This window comes from Phalangium opilio, unplaced genomic scaffold (assembly GCF_054372755.1).
Source record: "Phalangium opilio isolate 3A_F unplaced genomic scaffold, DU_Popi_V2 ptg000079l_1, whole genome shotgun sequence".
Classification (NCBI taxonomy): Eukaryota; Metazoa; Arthropoda; class Arachnida; order Opiliones; family Phalangiidae; genus Phalangium; species Phalangium opilio.
The window spans coordinates 8,910,278-8,932,451 of NW_028324187.1; the positions used below are offsets into that span (position 1 = coordinate 8,910,278).

Below are 22,174 nucleotides of genomic sequence, written 5' to 3' on the forward strand. Positions count from 1 at the left end.
ACGGACCGAGGCCCGAGAAAGCCAAGGCTTAAGGAGTAAGGGTTTTAACCGCCCGACGGAACTAAGCCTATAAACAATGGATAAAGCCGAGAGAAAACTCGTCGCCTTTCCGCTAATAGAAACGAGATGGCGCCGCGCGCTAAAAGGGGGTGGTGCCTTCAGAGACTCGCAGCTCGTGTGTGTGGACTCGAGTCAAGAGTGTGGAGCGAGAGAGAGAGAGAGAGAGAGAGAGAGAGAGAGAGAGAGAGAGAGAGAGAGAGAGAAATCTAGGCTTCTAGAAGTGAGTCCGTGTCCGTTCGTCGTCGCTCTTCTCTTCTCTACTCTACCATACCATACCGGAGAGAGAGAGAGAGAGAGAGAGAGAGAGAGAGAGAGAGAGAGAGAGAGAGAGAGAGAGAGAGAGAGAGAGAGAGAGAGAGAGAGAGAGAGAGAGAGAGAGAGAACCCAGTTATTCTAATGCGATGCGCAATTTCCTAGTTCTGAAAGTAAATTAGATCGAAATTGGGGGTTTAGCGGGGGAGGTGGAAGAAACGGTCCAAATCCGATTAAAGCAGCGTCTCTGCCAGTTACGATGCAGTGCGGCTAACGTTGATACATGTTTCATCAGTCTATACGTTCTCTTTTACGCGACTAGGAGGATGGACTATAGCGAACCCTGGATAACTAACTAACTACTTTCCATACAATTTCGATTGCTCCTGAAACATAATGAAGGTTGTTTTCTATTGGGTTATGTCAACCACAATGCGTCAAAGCAAGAAGACAACATAAAGAACCAGGTTCTAACTTTCAAAGTTACAGGGTTATTTCAAACGCAACTGGGTCATAACGCCACGCCATAGAGAACAGTTATATCTTAAAGGATAGGCATATAACAGCTAGGACAAACTTGAATGACGCACGAACTTTATTCCCTTCATCTCCAAACGACCAATTTCCACTCCAAGGATATCCCATCATAGCTAAGACAAAGACGAGGATATAGACAGACGCGCAGCCCAATACGCAGTCGCTGGGGCTTGCTTTTGAGGGAAGGAACTAACCAGAGCGAAAAAAGAATAGACAACGCGGGAGGAGGAGGAGAAGAGATGGTTCGGGGGCTTTATAGAAAGAAAACCCCAAAAAACGCAATTGGGTTATGGACTAACGATGATAAATGGTCTTCATCCAAAATGGCAAGAGAAGAGGAGAGATTTTTGCAACGGGGGGGGGGGGGTTAGGGGGAGTCGAATAAGTTACGCAAAACTGACCACCGTTTGTTCTAAGAAGAGAGATATACCCTAAATCTCCTCTAAGCCTTGGCATGGCTGACTCTCGATTCATTTAGCATAATGATCGGCAATTTATTCCACGGACCGAACGATGTACCTAGTCGCCGCCACTTTTGCTCTATTTATACGCTCGAGTAACGACCAACGACCTATTAGTTATACCGTTTAAGGAACTTCCTTCCCATGGTTCAAATTTATTAGGAACATTCTACCCCTAGTCAACTCCCTCTCCGCGCACCCAACCGTCGAACGATACCCAAGAAAATTAATTCTTGAAGAGTAATGATGAACGGAGTTTAAATTTATGAATTTATAAGTCTTTCAAAAGACGCGGGCCACAAATAGACGTGGTAAGGTTATAGGCCTACGCCATTGGAAGGGAACGCAAAAGCCATTAGCAGAACGAGAAAGAGGCTTGATATTGTGAAAGCTTTTTTGAGGGGCCGATTGGGGCCAAAGGCTTCTTCTCTTGGGACTGTAAAGGGTAATCATAAGGGTAATGTACCTCGCAATCGTAACTTATAAACAACTCCGGCTACTATCGCCCTAAAATCCTATCGAGGATTCCGACACGACATGCATAGAACCCCTTTCGTTGCTCTTACACCAATCCATCTACAATATAACTTCATCGCGGAGTTATGGATTACTTTTCCGTCTTTAGTCGCGTTCGAACACAAAACACGACAAATATCTTTGATTTAAGATTGTACTCTATGTTAAATAAAGACAAAATTTTCTTACTTTGTTTATATTCTGTCTTTACGAACTGTAATGTCACATCCTCTTGATTCCTTGAAGTTATAAACCAAGGCTTAGGAGGAAACATCTTATATTCAACTAAAGGAACTAATTATCCTTCATTCTGTCTTAAAATCTCGCGTAACCGATACTAATGAAGTTCACTTAATATTAAACCTCGATTATTTAAACCAATTATAAGTTTATTATTAATTAATTAACTTCCGAAACTCCAACGCGAGTAACCACGTGTTCCTCTGCCTTCCGTCTTAAAAATTGTAGCAGCCGAACTTTGTTTGGCGGGAATTTCCGGGAAAGACGAAAGAGGCTGGAAATAAGTAATTGCAAATTTTAAGAAATTGAAATTCTGTGTGAAAACCGAAAAGGTAGCAGCCAAACTTTTTCTTAGGGACAGAATAGAAGCTGGAAATAAGTAATTGAATCTTCACGAAAACACGTAACACCATATACACGTTTTTCATTTTAAATTCGTTAAGTTTATTTTCACTTAACTGCGTATCTAACCTGAGAAATGAAATTAGGCCTTAGTTTAGTTTGGGTTCGTCCGTCCGAACTCGACCCCTTAGATTATGAAGAAGAGAATAGTAGTCAATAAAGAGACTTGTGGGGTGTAGGACAGTAGCAAATCTACTGTACCGAGTGGTATATAGGCGCGAACTAACGTAGCTTTCATCCCAATTGAGGAGAAAAACGGTAGAAACACACCTTTTCCAATTTAATCATGTCCGCGCTGCGAGCCCGCAACCTCCCGGGACCCTTATAGCCAGCCCCATTCTCCCTTTCCCGCGCTAAGTTTCGGTCCTCGGCGTTCGCTGCTAGCAGGAGTCTAGGCCCTAGTACTTTTTTGTCATCAGAATATTCCCGTGACTCCCGGAAAAGCGTGGGGCCAAAGGCGTCCCCCACTTTTTTCTTCCTTTTCCATTCCTAAAGCGAATGGAATAGATAGAATGGTAACGGGCCATTACCGGTCTAAGCGACTTTTACGTAAACCCATTGGGACACCTCCGATGGAATGGAGGAACGCCAAGGAAATACAGTCATAAAACTGTTACATATAAGCCTATCTTTTCCAGGAAGATTCCCCTATATACCTTTCAGGTTATAGCGAAAACTGCATGCGGAGAAATAAAACTAAAACGACGTGTTTTGTTTCGTGCCTATTTACCTTGATGATGAGATGGACTTTGATGATGGGGTCACGGGGATTTGTGTAAATTAGGAGCAACAAATTGGAATATCCGGGGGATTCATGCTCTATTCCCAAAGAGCTTGCAAATGAAGTCCCGTAGACATTGCTTGAACTGGACCCATACGTTGAATTCCGGCATTATTAGTAACTATAGAGTTAGATAAGGTATTCTGCAAACGAGGGGCTAATCACTCTCGGATATTACGCGTAATCCTTTAAACTCAACACTTAGAGGCTGGTCTCTCGATTTCAAATTGCCAATTGACCCGGTCGTTCTAAAGGGTAGAAAACTTCTGCGAATACCGATAACCTTACCTTAAAATATTGGACTTGTAATTCAATTCACCTCGATTCTATCCTCTTTATCTGCTTTTCTCTCTATTGTTTCCGTTTTAATGAACTGTGTAATCATCATATAACCATCTCAAATTTCCTTAAATGCCTGGGATGATGTTCTATAGGTCAAGGGTCATGGTTTAACACTCCTGATAAGGTCACCAAATCTGGGCGCATCAGTTGAAATACGTAATAACGTATGCCTATATTAAAACATATATATTCAATATTAATACTTATTTTTATTGAAATACCATAAATCGTTAATATATATATAATTATTATCTCTCCACGACGTCTACCAATTACAATTTTTGTTGTTTTTTTGTTGTTTTGGGGGGGTTTGAAATATTTACAAGTTAGGCTTATAGGTACATCTAAAAACACTTGTTAATTAATTTAATTTAGTCCCAATATTTCATTTCAATTATTTAATTAATTAATTTGAAACCCTTATTTAATTTATTTTCCCATTAATTTAATAATTATTTGAGTTTTTATTCCCCTTGTTTAATTAGTAATAATGTATTATATATAAACCTTAAGGTTGTTTGTTTGTTTGTTTATTGGTTGTTGTTTTTTTCTCTCGCTCATTATTTAAATATACACAATTATTACTTATTTATTTATAAATTAATTAATTTATCTATGAAATTCTCGTATCATTTTTAAATAGAACCATTTGAGAAGATAAAGATACCGTTTCTTTATTCCGGAGTCTTATTGCCTTAATTAAAATAATTAAGGCAAAATAATTAAAAAATACGCTTGTATTATTAATTAATTCGTTTCATTAAAAAATTCGGATTAGCTTCGAAATCTTTTTTTTTGTTTTTAGTATAAACCCGTAAATTAAAAATAGATTTGAAAACAGGGTGATCCATTAAAAAAAAATTATAATTAAATCAATTTTAATTAATATTACCGGTATTTATTTATTTATTTATAAAATTCATTAAAACCCACTCAGTTAAATGACGTGTTATATTATTTAATTTGAATCACCCTGTATAGCTACTAATTAGTTAATTAATCGTAATTAACCGGCGCTCCAATAACTTAATTAATGTTAATTCATGTTTAATTTTAATGACCCTGTATAGCAACTAATTAGTTAGTGAATCGTAATAAACCGGCGCTCCAATAACTTAATTAATGTTAATTCATGTTTAATTTGAATCACCCTGTATAGCTACTAATTAGTTAGTTAATTAATCTTAATTAACCGGCGCTCCAATAACTTAATTATTGTTAATTCATACTCACTCACTTTGAACTGCATTTAAAAAATCCTTCGCGAGTGTCTAAGAAAAAATAATTCGGATAATTAAAAAAAAATAAAAAAAAATTAAAGTTCACCTTTCCCCGCGTAATCAATCAATCCGGAACAAATTGTATCTTTTAATTAATTATTCACCAAGAGATTCTCAGAAAAGCGAACTAATAGAATGTAAGGAAACTCTAGTAGGGTTTCCTCTTGCCGCCGTTACCGGAACCGGTGGCGAAGAAGCTGTTCCTCCTGCTGCAACAGGCTGAGGATGAGGAGACACCGACCGAGAAATTTCTCGCACCGTAGTTGTTGTTGCCGATTTGCCGGTACTGCTACTGGTAACTTCGCTCAATACTTTGGCACTATGTTCTAGAGCTTTGGCTCGTAGCGAAGCGATACTCGTCGAACGTAGCTCTTCTTTTGAAGAAGACGGTGGTGATTTGCGCGAAGAAGGAGACGTTGATACCACCAAAACCGTCGCCGAAGAAGAAGTAGCGGCTAAAGGTTCAGGGCTAGAATTTCTAGATCGTTCCTGACGCGGAGACATATTCGAAGCGTTACTTATACTTAATAAAGGAGCTTGAGGTCCTTGTTGATGTAACGTTGCCAACTGGGCATGTCCGGGATGATGGTGTCCTTGAAGATGATGTGGATGATGATGATGAAGATGTTGTTGTTGTTGCCGCGCTTGTTGTAGTTGTTGTTGGGAACTATCCTGTTGTCCATCTCGACTATTTTCATCTTGTTCGGCGTCGGAGTCTTTAAGTTTGTCCGCTGCTTCTATGCTCTTACGATGCATACCTGTTTATTTTAAAACGAAAGTAAATAAACAAATAAATAAATAAATATAAGCAAGGAATGTGTTGTGTTTATATATTTCTAGTTACGACTTTCTGATAACGCGACGCGAAAACGAATATGACATCACTATATATGGCGACGGTGGCGGATGCGAGCTACTTTGAAAAGGTCGGAAAAGAGGAAGCTAGTTTATTTCCGGTTTTGCCAAAACCAAATTGACGTGATTGCTAGTTAATGTTTTTCCCTGAGAGGTCGGACACTATCGCTGAATAATTATTAAGGTGTCAAGCTCATTTTCATGTTTAATTTTGCCCCAAAACTAAAGAAGCAATTTAACTTAGACAACAGTGTTACGTATACATTATTGCAAATTGCATTTATGTCCGACCCCTCTCTTTTTTGGGAGGGAGAAGGTGGGTCGGTCTTTTGCTCTTGACGCGTTGCCATAATGAAAAAATTGGGCTGAAACCTAATTTAGCTTAAGTAGATTAGGACAGAATTGCCTATCTAATAACTTTCCTCCTAGAGTAGAGATGGAGTGCTTGCTGTACATATTTTTTTTCTCTTGCGCTTGTTGTAATAACCATATCGCGCCAATGGGAGCTACTTGTACGTCGTATACCATAGATCGTCAATTAATTTGACAGGGTGATTGAACTTACACTGAACATCAGGTACTAGCTCACGCCCTCATGGAAGATACCATCGTTATATCAGAATATATTAGCAATTATATTGTATATTAGCAATTAGCCAATATTTTTATAATTTTTTTTCGACTCGTATGCTGTGTTGATTCCTTTCATAACATGAATATTCAATTGACCAAATTGCAACGGTTTAATAATTAATTGTTTAATTAAATTTTATAGGGACCGGCATAATTGTCGAAATCAAAAACCGCTTATTAAACAGTTACAATAAATTCGCTTTCACAAGTACATGCGCCATATACTTGCCGGATACCAAATACGTGCGTTTTCCTGTACATATTTTGTTCAAGTTACTATTTAGGGATTCTGCTAATATAGTGACTCGGGAATCGCTGAATACCGAATATTTGAGGAGACACGCGAGGTGAGCTAAGTCCTGTCCCTGATATAGAACCCTCTACTAAGCTTGCTCAGTTAGATACAGTAATTTGTCATACAGTGACGTCATATTATGTGGGTTAAATTAGGTTAGGTTTTAAATACTAATTTGACCTTCCGAGATAATTTTAAGTTTAAAAGTTTATTAGTAAAGAAAAATAGGCCTAGGCATACAGGGCGAGTCAAAATTCTCTTGATCGTACTGGGATACCGCGTGTTGTTAGTTAGTTAGCGTTAGAGTAATAGTTAGTATAAGCTGTTAGTTAAGCTTGGGCACACGTGGGTTTTGAATTTTAGTAATGATCACGGTTGGTTATACGACGATGTACGAGAAAGAAATTTTGTCGGCGCCCTGATTTTTTTCGGCCCAGCTCACTTTTGGGACGTCGCCCTTCGGATTGGGCGATGGTCGGGCTAGCTGGGTCGAGCGCCCACTCTCGGGTCAAGAATGGGCTGGAGAAGTGGTTAATAGAAGGTTGGATTTGTTCACGAAGCTTCTCACCGAGTAGCCAAGGCGCGCACGATGAGACGTCTCCTTCTTTGGCGCTCTTCAAGATACTCTCGGGCAAGGGCAAAGAGTGACGTACCATCGCCCCGTATAATCCGTACTCGGCCATGATCGTACTTTTACCCCAACATTTCTCCGTCTTACGCCATTTCGCTCGACGATTCTGAAACCATACCTGCGTAGAAACAAAGAAACAAAATCCATTTTCAATTTTAAGATTTCAACTGGAGTTAGAGCCCTATCAAAATGAGAGTGCAGGTGCTATATTGCCTGGTTTCGACAGCTTGCTTATATTTTTGAGCTCTGTTAAAGGCCAACTTCCAGCGAAAAGGGTTCTAGCGAACTGAAAACCGAGCATCGAGATTAACAATGAAGCGACCGTGCCAATTTTCGAAGCCTCGCTGGGGCAAAAGTTGGAAGAGTTCTCGCTAACTGAAAGCCGTGCAATGTGGTTCTAGCGAACTGAAGATGAACAAAAGAAAAAAATTTAAATTTATTTCCTCTCGAATTTTTGCTTTCCCCTGAAGGAAATTCACTATTGCGTATCTTCAGTTCGCTAGAACCACATTGCATGGCTTTCAGTTAGCTTGAACCCTTCCATCTTTTATCCCAGCGGGGATTCGAAAATCGGCACGGTCGCTCCATTGTTAATCTCGATGCTCGGTTTTCAGTTCGCTAGAATTCTTTTCGATGGAAGTCGGCCTTTAAAAAAACCAGAGTTCTGACATTCCAAAGAGAATAGAAACTACCGTTTTGCCAGTTTGCTGTTTATTAAAACTCAAAGTATTTAACATAGTTAGGGATATCCCATACGATCCCAACCCAAAGTATTTTCCCGTATCTCTCATAGAACCAGAGTTCTGACGTTTCAAAGTACAGTATCTCATTTGATCTTTCTTATATTCTATTGGGTCTGAATTCTCGCTTGTAGATTTACCGTTAATGAAATAAGCTATAGACCACGCGTTGAAAGCTACCGTGCAAAAGGGAACGTCACACACACCTCTCGCTCTAAAAAGGGGTCATTCTAATAACGTTAATGGAAAGAGTATATATACATTGGGAGTTGGGAAAAGTCAACGATGTTATAGCCATAGCCTGGTTCACAAATTCACGTCGGGGAAATTCTTGGGGGTTGAGGATTTTTGGTAGGAGGTTTTTGGTGTCTCTCCTATATGCATGACTGCTAGTGTGAGACGATCACCAAATTATATGGCCCGAGCAGAAGGGAGAGACATACTGGACGGACGTATATGTATATACCCCAACGACGCGACGCACCTTTGTAATTAAGGTACAGGTGTCGAGGTAAAGGTTTCTCCACATCCTAGCTATATACTAACAGGTGTGGGTTGGTTTAATTCAGTTATACCTGCATGAAGTACCATCATTTCAACATACATTTGACAAATATTTAACTTGAGTCTGATTGTTTTAAATTGAAAATAAAATCTATAAATAAAAACATAACTCCCCTGAAGTCCCTTTTTGTTCCATTGTAATTACAATGTGTTCCGAAAAGGGTAATTGGTATTGGACAGAAGTGCAGTTGGTTCTACGGGAGGTTTTGGGTCAAAAATGTATCGTTGATGACATTTTGCCCCCCAAGGGTCAATCTAAATAAGTTATTGACCCAATAATTAATTATACTAGGCAATTTCTTTTAGTTTCTTACTTAATTTCAAGGGTTCATCCCTTAAATACTTCAATAATAACTTCTTTAGGATAAAATATCATCGAAGTTACAATTTTCGACTCAAAATTGATTTCCGAATAGACCCTAATGTACAATACTTGGTTCCTACCACCAATTCAGGAACACCTTTTGTATTAGAAGTCAACAAACAACCAAAACATATTCAAATTATCTTTTATAAAAAATATTCAAATTATCTTTTATAAAAAAATAAACCATCTTTACTAATTAAAAATTCAAATTATCTTCCATAAAAAATTATTCAAATTAATTTTAATTTATTCTAAGGATCCACGGATGGTAATTAGCTCCCCATAATTGAAGTATAAACGTTATACGTAGGCCGTTAATTCGCGTATATAGAATTATATAAGCCAAATTGTGGAACAAGGGTGCATGGTAAAGAAGAGGCAAAAAAATCTATTCCGTCGTCGCGTTGTTTAGCTAAAAGTTAATCTATTTAAAAGGGTGTTTATATAGGTAGGAAGGCGCTAAGCCTCGGTCACGTTGAGTGCATTATATATATATATATATATGTATGTATATATACCTTCCATTCATAGCGTTATACGGTACGGTCTGGTCTGGTCTATAGCTAGCTAGACAAAAGCGTATAATATGAGTCAGAAAACTTCAGTTCCCGTAATAAGGGCGTATTTGCAAAGGACGAGGGGTGTAAAAAGTCTACTCGACTAATTAGGTGCGAATAATAAGCGTTATTGATTTAATATTTAACAATAACAGTATTTTTCTATCACGACTAATTAGTTTTTCAAATTGGGGAATTGATTTATTGTCGATAAAAAATTATTTAGTAAATTAAATTATTTAAAAGAATTTATATAATTTTATTTCTTTCAATAAAATATGTTTAAAAAGGAAACTAAATGACTGTTTTTCATCTTTGTGTATCAGTTTTTCGATACCATGAACATTTATTTAATTAATTGTCTTGGGAACCTCGCTTGTGTTGAGGGACCAATCACTCGATTGTTGTATACCATAATTAGGCCTAAAAAGCGTTCAGAGTGATTAGCCCCTCAGTATGATGTGTTTATTTGACACTAACAAACGAAAATAACAAACGAAATTTAAAAAAAAAATCTCGAAAAAATGAATAAAATGTATTATCCTAAAAGATGCCTTTCCCGCAATACAGTTTGACTTTTCGGCTAGTCAACTTAAAGGGGTATTTTGCCTTATTTAGAAAAGTAAGTAAGCGATAAACACTTCATATTATTAAGTACAATAATAAATCAAAATATGACCGTAAAGTCCATTAACTTGATGGGCAAGGTTAACTTATCTTAATCACGAATAATAATAATAATATTTAAAGAAACAAAACCTCCTAAATTCAATAATAATAATCACTTCAAAAGAAGAACGTCTCGAATACAAGCACTTTAAAAATACGCGAATCGTGATTTTAACGCGTTCGGTGTAATTATTTACAAATAAACTCGGCGTGAGACAAGTTATATTTGAAAAAAGAAAAGTCCGTTATAAGTTAATTTAATTTTTCTCAACCGATATAAACGTTAACTAAGATTAAGTGTTAAATAACTTTTTTTCAAACACTATTATTTGAATTACAAATATTGTACTGTAAAATTATAAACAAATATCTTTGAAACTCAAGCACGATTTGAGGTCAAGTGCCATATATTTAAAACGAAATGCATGATGGGTAAAGGATAGCTATTGTACTATAAAAGAAGTTCAAAATGATTATAGAAATTTTGACCATATTTTTGGTGGTGGTTATCACGACTACATTTTTTTCCCACACTTATATAGTGTAATATGTTTTGCAAAAATAACGCATACGTGACCCTGATGATTTTCAACGCAACATGCACACTTGAAAATTACATAAATATATATTTACATACATAGAAAGCGTGTTATAGTTAAGTTTTAACTATAACTTCACTATAATCATAAGTTTATGAGATATGTTCCTTCCATAAGTATGACACTACCTAACTTTGTAATGCTACTAAGAGACTTTCAGCTCGAGACAACTAGTTCAATTGGGACAATCAGTCATTAAAGACTTAAAGCTGTTAATTAATGCACTAAGAAAGTTGTTACCAATAAAACCCCGTAAATATCTTAAATAAAATTAAAACATCGATTTGAACAATGAATTCACCCACCCTGAAAATATTGGCTTTGTCATAAATTTTTTTTTGGATTTATTGAAGTTTTAAAAGAAATAAAAAGAATTTCTCCGCAAATATATATTTATACGCGTATAAAAACCAGAATATTTTATCGGGTTTTTTTTTATTTTTAAATATAGGCATTTTTCTCAAGTCAGGCATAGGCCTTGGCAAAGCGGGTTGCACTGCACACGCCTGCAGTCTAGAATGTAGCCGACCCAATTGAAATCTTAACGCTGGCCGGAAAAGAAGAAATTGTTGGAACGTGTATTACGGGAGGTTTTCAAAGTAATAAGCCCTACGTATACGTCGGGTTATGATCCGTAGGTGAAAGGTACGCGACGTTACCATGGTTACCTACAGGCTCTATCCCATCATTCTCTCCTTCTCTCTCTTACTCTGTGTGCTATAGGCAGCAGCTAGCAGCATCCGTGACCCTCAACGCAGCTTGACGACCAAAATTCACCGCCCTGAAGAGGATAACTTTCTCTCGTGGCTTCTACTCACACACACAGAATGTTGTATTTTCTCCTTTTCCAAAAATAATGGAGAAAATAACCAAAGTAGAACTAGGATATCTAAAATTTGCAGGATATCATGGTGTCCATCTAATTATTACATCCAATTGAAGCTTTAAATGTATACTACTTTCAGAATATGTCTTTCAATTAGTCGTAATTTAGTAATTAACCGAAAACAATGTATATATATATCGATTCACAGTACGAAAATGAACTAATTATTGAAATAAATAAGAAAATGTTGTAGACTACAAAAGTTGATATATCTCGAATTCTAATTAAGCTATTCATTTGAAACTAATGTTATTTTGTAGGTCTAAATGTTAGCTTTCAAACTGCGTCTTTAAATTATAGTTAAAGCGGTTGTAAATTTTGATATAACACGGCTATTATTATCACATTATGATTCCTAAATTAACCATCAATAACTCGAATTCTAATGAATGATCAAATTTGTTTTTGTGTAGGTTTGAAGTCATACATCCCGGAAAACTAAAAAAATATTTTTCGTATACTCTTTCACTGGAAGCAATCAAAAAAGCACATCTCCGGGATTATTCAGTCTAATATTTGACTATATGGGCGAGCTCCTGTCGCTGACTTCGTATAGTTACCTTTACCAAGCAAGCAAGCAAGCCATGCACTCCGCTGTTCTTTCGTTTCAAAAAGTGTCCCTAATTAGAATTAGTTTGAAAAACCACGGGGAATTCACGCGCTGCTGGGCATTTCACTTTTGCATATTTTGTTACAAGCTCGCGTGAATCATCTTTTGTTATATATAGTTTAAATATATTCTTACAGTTTAAGTATATAATGTTTGTTGTTGTCCTAATTATATTAAAAGAATAATAGTAATAATATCAGCATTTTTCCTTATTATTTAACAGCTGAACTAAAAAATAATTTTTCCCTGCATAAATTAAATTAGAAGTCGATAATTTTTAATTTTCAAAAACCTTAATTACATGTATTTACTTTCATAAAAAACTCATAAAACATAAATGTTAATTCGTTATCACCCATTATATATATTTATTTTAATTTTTCCAAAATAGCAAAACTAATTTAGACTTTATTTATTACCTATTTTTAAATCAACCAAAACCTTACATGGTATACAAACGCTAATATTAACCCTTTAACTAACAGCATCTAGCCATCCAAGAGTGTACACATTACACATTAACACGTGTTATTTCTGATTCAGTATATATTTCTCTCTGTAGCTCAAAGAAAACGAAGCCGTATAACCGTAATGCGGGCCAAAGTAATAAAAGAGCTGCTCCGAAATCATTTGGGAATTGGTATAGGATAGAAAACGGAGCGATAATTAATTGTTGGTAGGAGGAGGAGATGAAGAAGAAGAAGATTGTGGTTCCTACTTAACCATTCCATGTCCTTTTTCTTTTTCATATTATTATTAAATGGGGGAATTGTCTGTGCGAGGGATTCGATCTGATCCCCCGGAGAGGATGGATGCGTGAGGGAGGAAGTGAACCTGTAGTAGTAAAAGGCTTAATCAATTATTAACTGCAATGGCAATTGCAGCTTCCTTATCTCTTCCACGAAAAGGATCTTATTCATTTAGCCTAACAAGTCTGTAACTTAACCGCGCGGCGTACTATAGTTTCCTTTGGTGTAAAGGTGTAAATTTCAGGCGATGTATTAGCGTTTAAATGTAAATTATGTCGTGATGCCTCCAGAAAAAATGTTATACAGGGTGTTTCTGATAAGTATGGCATAAATTAAGCTTGGGGATGTTCTCTGGGAAATCAATTTTGAGCTGAAAATGTAACTTCTATCTCCATTATGATTTGATTTAAGTGTTTTAGGAATGACCCCTTAATTAAATTGGAAATAATTGTCTTAATCAGTTTCATAATTAAATTTAAGGGATCATCCTTAAAATACTCAAATCATAAATCTCGAAAACAGTGTTACTTGGGGCAAACAAAATGGAGATACAGAAATTATACATTTATTAATTAATTTCCTAAAGAACTGTCATCCCCAGGCTTAATTTATGCATGCAGACTTACCAGAAACACCCTGTATAATAAATAATAAATATACTTGTTAATTTCATTGCAATTGTTTTATGGTGGTACATTAAAAATATCTTAATTGCACTGCAATTCTTTAAAATTACTATACCCTTAAATAGTCGCATTAAGGAGCATGCACATCTTCTCAAATTAAATTACTGTTTTATAAGAATAGAATTTGAATTTCATCACATTTAGGCTATTAATAGATTTGAAAATAATTAAAATACCTTCATGGCACGTTTCAAGTATATCGCGTATTGTTCAAACGCCACTACCGCATTTATATTAAATTAAAGGTTAACAATGTCCCGAATTTTATACCTTAATTGAAAACCGATTCCTCTTATAAGCCCCTCATTCTCTGTCGTAACTCAATTACAAGCTTATTCTATTCAATATATTGGTTAGAATAGAAATTAAAAAGAAAAAAAATAAAAATACTGAATTACTGAACTTGATCGCGGTGTATAGCGAATAACAGTCTAATAATGATGACGCCAAACCACGTCACCGGTCACGTGGAAGCGTCTTTCTAAGGTAGTAATATACTATATATATATATCATGAGGTAATATTACCCATCGTATCAATTTACCCCGCTTTTTAAAAAAAAGAATATTATTTAATGAGCCTTTGTATTCGTTAAGCAGCAAGTTCCTCTCTCTATACAGAAAGAATTATTTTAAAAGGAGTGGAATATAGTCCGGAGGATAACTGTCGATTTTCAATAAAATCATGCACTTTTTCAAGAAAGCATGAAACTTGGTATAAAGTTAGTTTGAAGTATATTAAGTCAATTAAAGATTGGAGGCATTCCGTATCTCTGTTGTGACAGCCGTGACAAGCCGTCAAAGCGGCCGTGAAATTGTAAACTCACCTTACATCATTTTAGGTAGCACCCCTCGGGATACGCCGCCTTCGAGCTATAGAGAAAATGTAGGGGTCGTGTATAAAGCAAAAATCTCTCCGATTCGTAGGAGCTCAGTAAGGAATGTAAGAAATTTTCAATAGAAAATCAAACCACGCACTACAAAATGAAAAAATAATTTAATTCTTAACTGCCATTATTGAACATTTTACAATAACAATTTGGCAACATAATTAAAGGCATAATTTCGCATAAGCACACTAAATAACGCCTGTTACTATTATTAATAAAAATATTTAACCATAAATATTATTAGAGTTGCAAACAAATTTTTTAATAATTCATGTGTAAAACCCTCTATGGTTTAAATGTATTCCACTTTCATAGCAGTAAACACAATAGGAAAAAAGTTACTTCCAATAAAAAACACTCCTTATACATGAAAGCCAGTATATGAAGTCTTATCTAAGAGAACATTTTAAAGTCACAATTTCGTAACATAATTAAAGTCACAATTTCGTAACATAATTAAAGTCACAATTTCGCAACATAATGAGAGTCACAATTTCGCAACATAATTAGAGTCATAATTTCGCAACATAATTAGAGTCATAATTTCGCTACATAGTTAAAGTCATAATTTCGCAACAAAATTAAAGTCATAATTTCGCAACATTTGAGAATAAACAACTGCCAACCAGTAGCGTCGCTAGGGTTTGAAATTTGGGGTGGCTAAATCTGGGAAAACTAGTTATTATAAGAACTTAATAAAAAAATGCATAATGGGTTCATTTGAAAATGTGTAGACCTTTAAAACTATCCGTAAATTTGTGTCAACGTGAAATTATTCGTATTTTAAAGATATACAACCTTTTATTGATAAAAACTACGGTACCGATTATGAAGGATTTTCACTCGTCTTAAGTTTATTTTTAGTTTTGGTTAGCTTTAAGTCCACACTGGGAGTCCCATCGAAAGAACATGAAACATTTTACTTATCTCCATCTGTTCTTTTCTTCAAAATTGTACTGTTTGATGTTGAAATTCATCTCTGCAGAGATGAAACTTAACGAATCTATCATTATAATTTTTTATATATTGCTACAGAATTTTAGGTTGCTAACAGCAATTTTTGGTAAGCTTTACGGATTATTTTGGGCTAAGTTTCGAATTTGGGGGGCTATAGCACCCCCAAAAAAGGCCTAGCGACGCCACTGCTGTCAACATTTTTAAGTAATAATTTGAGAACATTTTAATTATTCTTCACATTTTAAAGATCGAAAAATATTTTTATGATACAGGCACTCATTTAGAAATTCGGTATCCCAATACTGCTATAATTAATGCTTGTTTAGTTGTAAAGATCTGAAACTTCATGGTAAATTTTGGTATTGCGGTGATAGAATGGATGTTTTTCTGGTTTTTTAGGTTATTTACGGGGTTTTAGTGATCTTTTGCATGACAAAAATTATCAGGACTTGATATCATAGTTTTATAGTGCAGAGCGTGGTTCACTATGAAGTTACCGGAATTTTTCTTTTACAAAAGTAGATTTTAGCTCACGTCGTAGTTAAATTATACTTCGGCTTAATTATGAATAAGTTCGCGATAGTGAAAGACGATTCTCTAAATTTAAAAGGAAACGAAGAAACCGAGATAAACTGGGAAATATGCTTCTTATGTCAAAAAAATACCACTGAAAAACTGACTTGCCCTGGCAATTATGAAAATAGATTTAAAGCAGTTGGCTTTAAAACAATTTCCGAAACCCATAGAGGGTTTTACACATGAATGATCAAAAAAAATTGTTTACAACTCTAATAATATTTATGGTTAAATATTTTTATTGATAATAGTAACAGGTGTTACTTGGAGTTGTGCTTATGCGAAATTATGCCTTTAATTATGTTGCCAAATTGTTATTGTAAAATGTTCAATAATGGCAGTTAAGAATTAAATTATTTTTTCATTTTGTAGTGCGTGGTTTGATTTTCTATTGAAAATTTCTTACATTCCTTACTGAGCTCCTACGAATCGGAGAGATTTTTGCTTTATACACGACCCCTACATTTTCTCTATAGCTCGAAGGCGGCGTATCCCGAGGGGTGCTACCTAAAATGATGTAAGGTGAGTTTACAATTTCACGGCCGCTTTGACGGCTTGTCACGGCTGTCACAACAGAGATACGGAATGCCTCCAATCCTTAATTGACTTAATATACTTCAAACTAACTTTATACCAAGTTTCATGCTTTCTTGAAAAAGTGCATGATTATTTCAGCTATCCTCCAGACTAATAAACTATACTCAAGAAGCGATATCTAGTTTATTAGGGAGAAGGTATAAGTATTCGCGCGCCATAGTCCCAATCCCCCCTTTCAAAATACAAGGGGGGGGGCGTAAAAGGAGGCCACCGGGCTATTTCGCCTCTCCTCAGTCGGAAAATATGACTGTAATTTTCGTCATTCGCATCGAGCTGACGTGAGTTTTCAAGAACCAATGAGATGCTGGTTGTTGTAATTTAGAGGCGGGGATTAACTCCGGACCTACTACGTTTGGACTGGAGATAAAGCTAGATTATAAATATGGCGAGTTTATAACTTCTCCCTAGTAAACTAGATATCGCTTCTTGCTATACTCTTAACTTCTCAGCCATACATCCGAATTTTATTTAAAATTGAAATACGTAATTAAAATTTCAAAATTAATGAATTCAAATCGTTTGTGTTTCTTAATTAATTCTCAAACCATGCATACGGATAGTTTCGACTCCTCTTCCGATATAATTCTCTCTATATAGCCCCGCAAACCGCTTTGAAATACGAGTAGCATACAGGGAGGAAAAGGCCCCCTAAAATTCGGGACCCGAAAAACAAAACCCTCGTAACTTAATCGAGATACGTGCTTATTATTATTGCATGCAATTTCTCGGGTTTTTTTTTTCAAATTTCACAGTAAAATCGAAATAGAAATCAATTAAAATATAATAACAGTATATTTCATCAACTGACTCATGAAAAAATACGTTCTTTCCGATGGTTTTTCCCAAGCTTAAGATAAAATATCCCATTTTAAAAACTTCTATCAAAGAAATTCTGCCATAGAAAATTCGTCAATTAATATCAATTACTTAAACTCTTATTATTAGAACGGCACTGAACCCTTTGGAATAATTAACTAAAGAGATACAAGATGGGGCTAAAATGTCGTATCTCCATGCGGTTAATTTCTCCAAGGACCCAGGCACGCCTGTCAGCACCCTCAACAATTCCCGGTCCCATTTCATTTTAATCATATTATATAACCAAATCCGCTTCGTAAGTAGTTATAACCCACCCAAGTACTTAAGCACGAAAAATCTATAAATAATCCGCATTATAAACTGTTCAAAATTTTAATAATAAAAAATTTGATTAACAAAAATAGTTAGCGATAATAAAAATGGAAAATTGTTTTTCATTTCGTTTCATTATTGGCTTAACAGCCAATATATTATTATAAATGTAAAAGCAAAATCATACAGAGCTAGTGTACTTTTACCACTTATAAAACCAGACCTCGGCTTGCTATAAATTTCAACTAACGTAGCAGTCTACGTAACTGATATCAGAAGTGAGATGAGACCAGAAGTACTGAGCTAACCAAATTCTTCACTCGGCGAAAGTGAATATTCTTGATAAGACACCAACGGTTGGCCCTCTGGTGGCGGTTTCTGAATTTCCCCTCCAATACGTGAGACGCTCGCGGTGGTAGACGGCCGAACTAGATTCAAGGAGCCGCGTCCGTGTTCGGCAGCTTTAGGTTGAGGGGAAGGGGATAGGAAATGTTTTGGAAGTCGACCAATTTTTTTTTCTCTCTAGTTTTAGCGCGTGGGAAGCGGCATAAAATCCTCAAATTTGTTCACTAGTGCCAGGATCTACTATCAATGCTAGAGCCCTTCACTTCTAGACTCATCTCACTTCTGCTGATATTAAAAGCTTGTTTACGTAGCCTATATCCAAAATAAAATTTTAGTATAAAATTCGAAAAATTAATTTTTGGCGTGACAAAATTGAAATGTTTTTCCCATGAAAATGTAGGCCTACCACGTTTATACGCAAATTTAGTCCCGAATTATGTCGATGTGTATGTGTGTGTGTGTGGCTAATGATTTGGAAGATGCCGGAAGTACAAAGGCCGCGTGTTATAGTTAGTACACGTTGTAGTGTACATCTGGTATGGTGGAACTAATTTCGAGGGAAAATGTAGGGAGATATAGGGGTGTACACGCGCCGCTTATATATGTGATTGATTTCATTACTCGGTATTCGACTTATTTCTGATAGTGGTGTGTATAATTTTGTAAATAACACCAATTCAATTAAACACCCCTCGTCAACCAGTTCTTTATAAGATATGCCATAAGTAAAATAAAAAGAATAAGTGTGACACTCGATGTTTTCGTCAACCCCAACTTGTTATTTATCCTTGATGACGAATAGTCAATAGGTATAAAAAATTCAGCGTGGATGTAGCCTAACCCCTGGTGAACTACATATAATTTAAATAAAATATGGTGTTTGACCACATCATTTTGTCCCTTTTGAAAATGGTCTATTAAAATTAATCTTCCTTGAGAAATAGAACTGAAAGTGGCATACTTAATGTTAATAAGTTACTTAATCCAGTATATATATATATACTTATCCTAAGCAAGCTGTTATATTAGAAGCAGCACAATATAAGTTATAGTATATCCCAATGATATCATCCTAAAAACCTCTTTAGAACGTTTTATCTAATTGCCATTTAGTGTTAGGGGGAGGGGGGTATTTGAACCGCGACCGGTCTCCCAATCCTAACTGACCCCTTTCGACCCCCTTAATTCGATTCGTCGAAGAATCCCCTACTTGCTAACCCAACCAACTTATATTCAAAGCAGCTTATAGTTAACAATTACAAAGGCGCTGTTTAAGTATCCGACACCCCAATTTATAACGTTCCACGCAAGAGCAAATTTGTTTGCAATCATGTAAAGTAGGTCCCCCGGTCGGTCGGTCCGCGTTACGCTACGTTGATCCTAAGCCTTGGCTAAAGAGAGTTTTGACATTTATTTCGATTATGGACGTCCAGTTAAAAGTCAATTGTGTAAAGTGTGTAAAGTGTGTAAGCGATCCGAAAGTCAGTCATAATGTTGCAATTGCCACAAGTATGATATTTTTGCCATTTGACAATTCAGCGCCCCCTAGCTGTCATGCTGGCGTTTTAGTAAATTAATTTGAATGCTAGAGATGATTTTTTGCAACCTCAAAATACATATCATAAGTAAATAATTATGTAATTATATATAGTTTTCAGACTGTTACCAAGAGGAGCAGAAAGTTTAGCCTTTCACAAGACTTTTGAAAAGCCCGGCCACGATTTTGGAGTAACTAGATCCGGTTTTTGTTGATTGGCTAAATTAGGTCGACTCTTATTTTTGCTGGTGGCAAAGGGTTGATCTCTGGGTTGACCGTTGACGTACAAAGGTAATTTTTAAGCAGACGACACGGTCACGTGAACACCGGAACTAGTTTCTCCAAATTCAGAGCCGGTCCCTATTTCCAAAGTTTCTGCTCCTCTTAGTATATTCTCTTTGCTACCATTTACAAAAGGATCATTGCCAGGCTACTTGGTACAGCAATTTTGTCCTCCAAGTATAGCCTGATCTCCCGGTGTAAATGGTATCAATCCTCCTAGTCTTATAGGTCTTCCTTGTTTTATCTAAATCTGAACGTTACATTACTTCAATCTCTAACTTATCACAAAGTATTATTTACTTATGATTGTTGTAGCGAGTTATCGTTGCAGTTGGTCGTTGTTTTAAATGAGCTCTCTCTTTCTCATTTCCTTGTAAAAACGCGACTGACATGCTAAATTAATATCAATAACAATTAAAAATGGTTCTTAATCTAGATTAAAAGCGAATATATTTTGTACAACACGACCAGATGCGCTGTACACTCAAAATGCCAAAAATAAAGCAACCAAAAATGGCGCTTACACTACTACACTTGGGAAGAAGGTACGCATGCATGCGCTAGAAGGACGAATAAGTAAGTATAATATGGTGTCTGTCTTGTTTCGTGACAGGCTGTTGAATTTTATACACCCGCCATGTATGTTGTTTCGCTAAACACCTGCGTCGCATCTTTCGCGGATGATTTTGTACCTATACTCTCATCACGTAAAAAAAAACTGAGCATAACTCACTTTATAACTTCGGAAATTTGTCTATTATACCATTAAATTTCAATTAAATAATATTAATTAATGTATTTTTCACACCTAAGTATAGAACTAACAATTTAACAACAGACTATCATGCAAATCAATTGAAATAAAGTTTAGGTGTCCGAAAACGGAGGTTAATTTTTTTTGCAACCATCACACCAAGAAGGGATATCTAGTTTACTAGGGTGAAGGTATAAGATGCCTAAGTATTCGCGCGCCATAGTCCCAGTCCCCCTTTTAAAAATACAAGGGGGGACGTAAAAGGAGGCCGGGATATTTCGCCTCTCCTCAGTCAGAAAATATGACTGTAATTTTCGTCATGACCTGAGGTTTCAAGAACCATTGAGATGCTGGTTGTAATTTAGAGGCGGGGATTAACTCCGGACCTACGTTTGGACTGAGATAAAGCTAGAAATGTGGCGCGAATTTAAACATTCTCCCTAGTAAACTATAGATATCACTTCTTGATGAGATCCAATCTTTGTATACTATATATATATCATTTGACAGAAAAATAATATACACCACCCATATATAGCTTTCACTTATCAAAAACATAATCTTGAAAGTTAGTTATAGTTAATAAATATAGATCAAATAAACTGGTCTTGTACGATGAGTATATCTATAACAGCACAGATGAGAGAAATAGAGAGCTGGGAGCTGGTGTTGGGGAGGTTATATAGGCTATAGCCGATTATACGTCATTTGGTTAATTAAATTCCAAGCTCTCTTTTATCCTGGGGTCGCGCGTGAACCCACGCTTTTCATTCTGCAGCTCTCGTGCCTGGTGACGCGTGCGCCGATGGTGTATGGTGTATAGTGGTGGTGGACCCCGATTCTCACTCCATCCATTCCCTTCCGCGACTCCCAAAGGAGTTATGTTTGAAAAGAGTCGATCAACGAGGCGAGGGGAAACGTGAATGCGTTCACGTTGGTTGGAATCGTGAAGGGGACACGACTATAGCCATCATCATGCCATGCACCATAGCGCCCGTCAGCGTTGAAAAAGGTTATAGGGCAATATTTAATGGTGCTAGCGAACTTGGTTTTGGCACCATGCATGCCGTTTTTCTCTCGCTATAGCTTCTTGGACAGGGTGAAATAAGTTTCCCCCGCTACAAAATGTAGTTTTAATGGTAATGCATCTTTACATTTGGGGTTGCTTATAGTTCATAAGATATGTTAGCCATAAGTTTGTAAATTCTGGTAACTTAGAAACTGTAGCTTGTAATTTTGAAGTGAGTGACGTAGGTAATAGATTCGAGGTAAAGCGACATACGCCTGGTGAGGCGCTGTCAAAGGCTTAGTACATGCAGACTAAATAGGACCTAGATGGAAGTCCTAGCTGCAAAATTAATTAACCACCGAGTGTAGGACTTCAATTCTCGCTC

The 22,174-nt window shown here is 36.2% G+C and overlaps 2 protein-coding genes across 4 annotated transcripts in view; both read right to left on the reverse strand.

The window, feature by feature from the left end:
- Positions 1-2,290, reverse strand: part of LOC149654735 (5'-3' exonuclease PLD3-like) — a 33,520-nt gene extending 31,230 nt beyond the window's left edge. The window contains exon 1 of the mRNA XM_089846360.1: positions 2,016-2,290. The gene's annotated coding sequence lies outside the window, so the exon portion shown is untranslated. The remainder of the gene's footprint in view (positions 1-2,015) is intronic.
- A 1,490-nt stretch (positions 2,291-3,780) lies between these two features.
- Positions 3,781-22,174, reverse strand: part of LOC149654738 (uncharacterized) — a 48,616-nt gene continuing 30,222 nt past the window's right edge. For 2 of the 3 annotated variants that reach the window (XM_089846362.1, XM_089846361.1), the window contains exons 5-6: positions 7,097-7,403; positions 3,781-5,629 (exon numbers count right to left, since the gene is read on the reverse strand). In XM_089846362.1, the coding sequence (XP_089702488.1) occupies positions 4,986-5,629; positions 7,097-7,403 (951 nt within the window). In that variant the 3' untranslated portion in view covers positions 3,781-4,985. The remainder of the gene's footprint in view (positions 5,630-7,096; positions 7,404-22,174) is intronic. The other variant, XM_089846364.1, reaches the window with a different exon arrangement.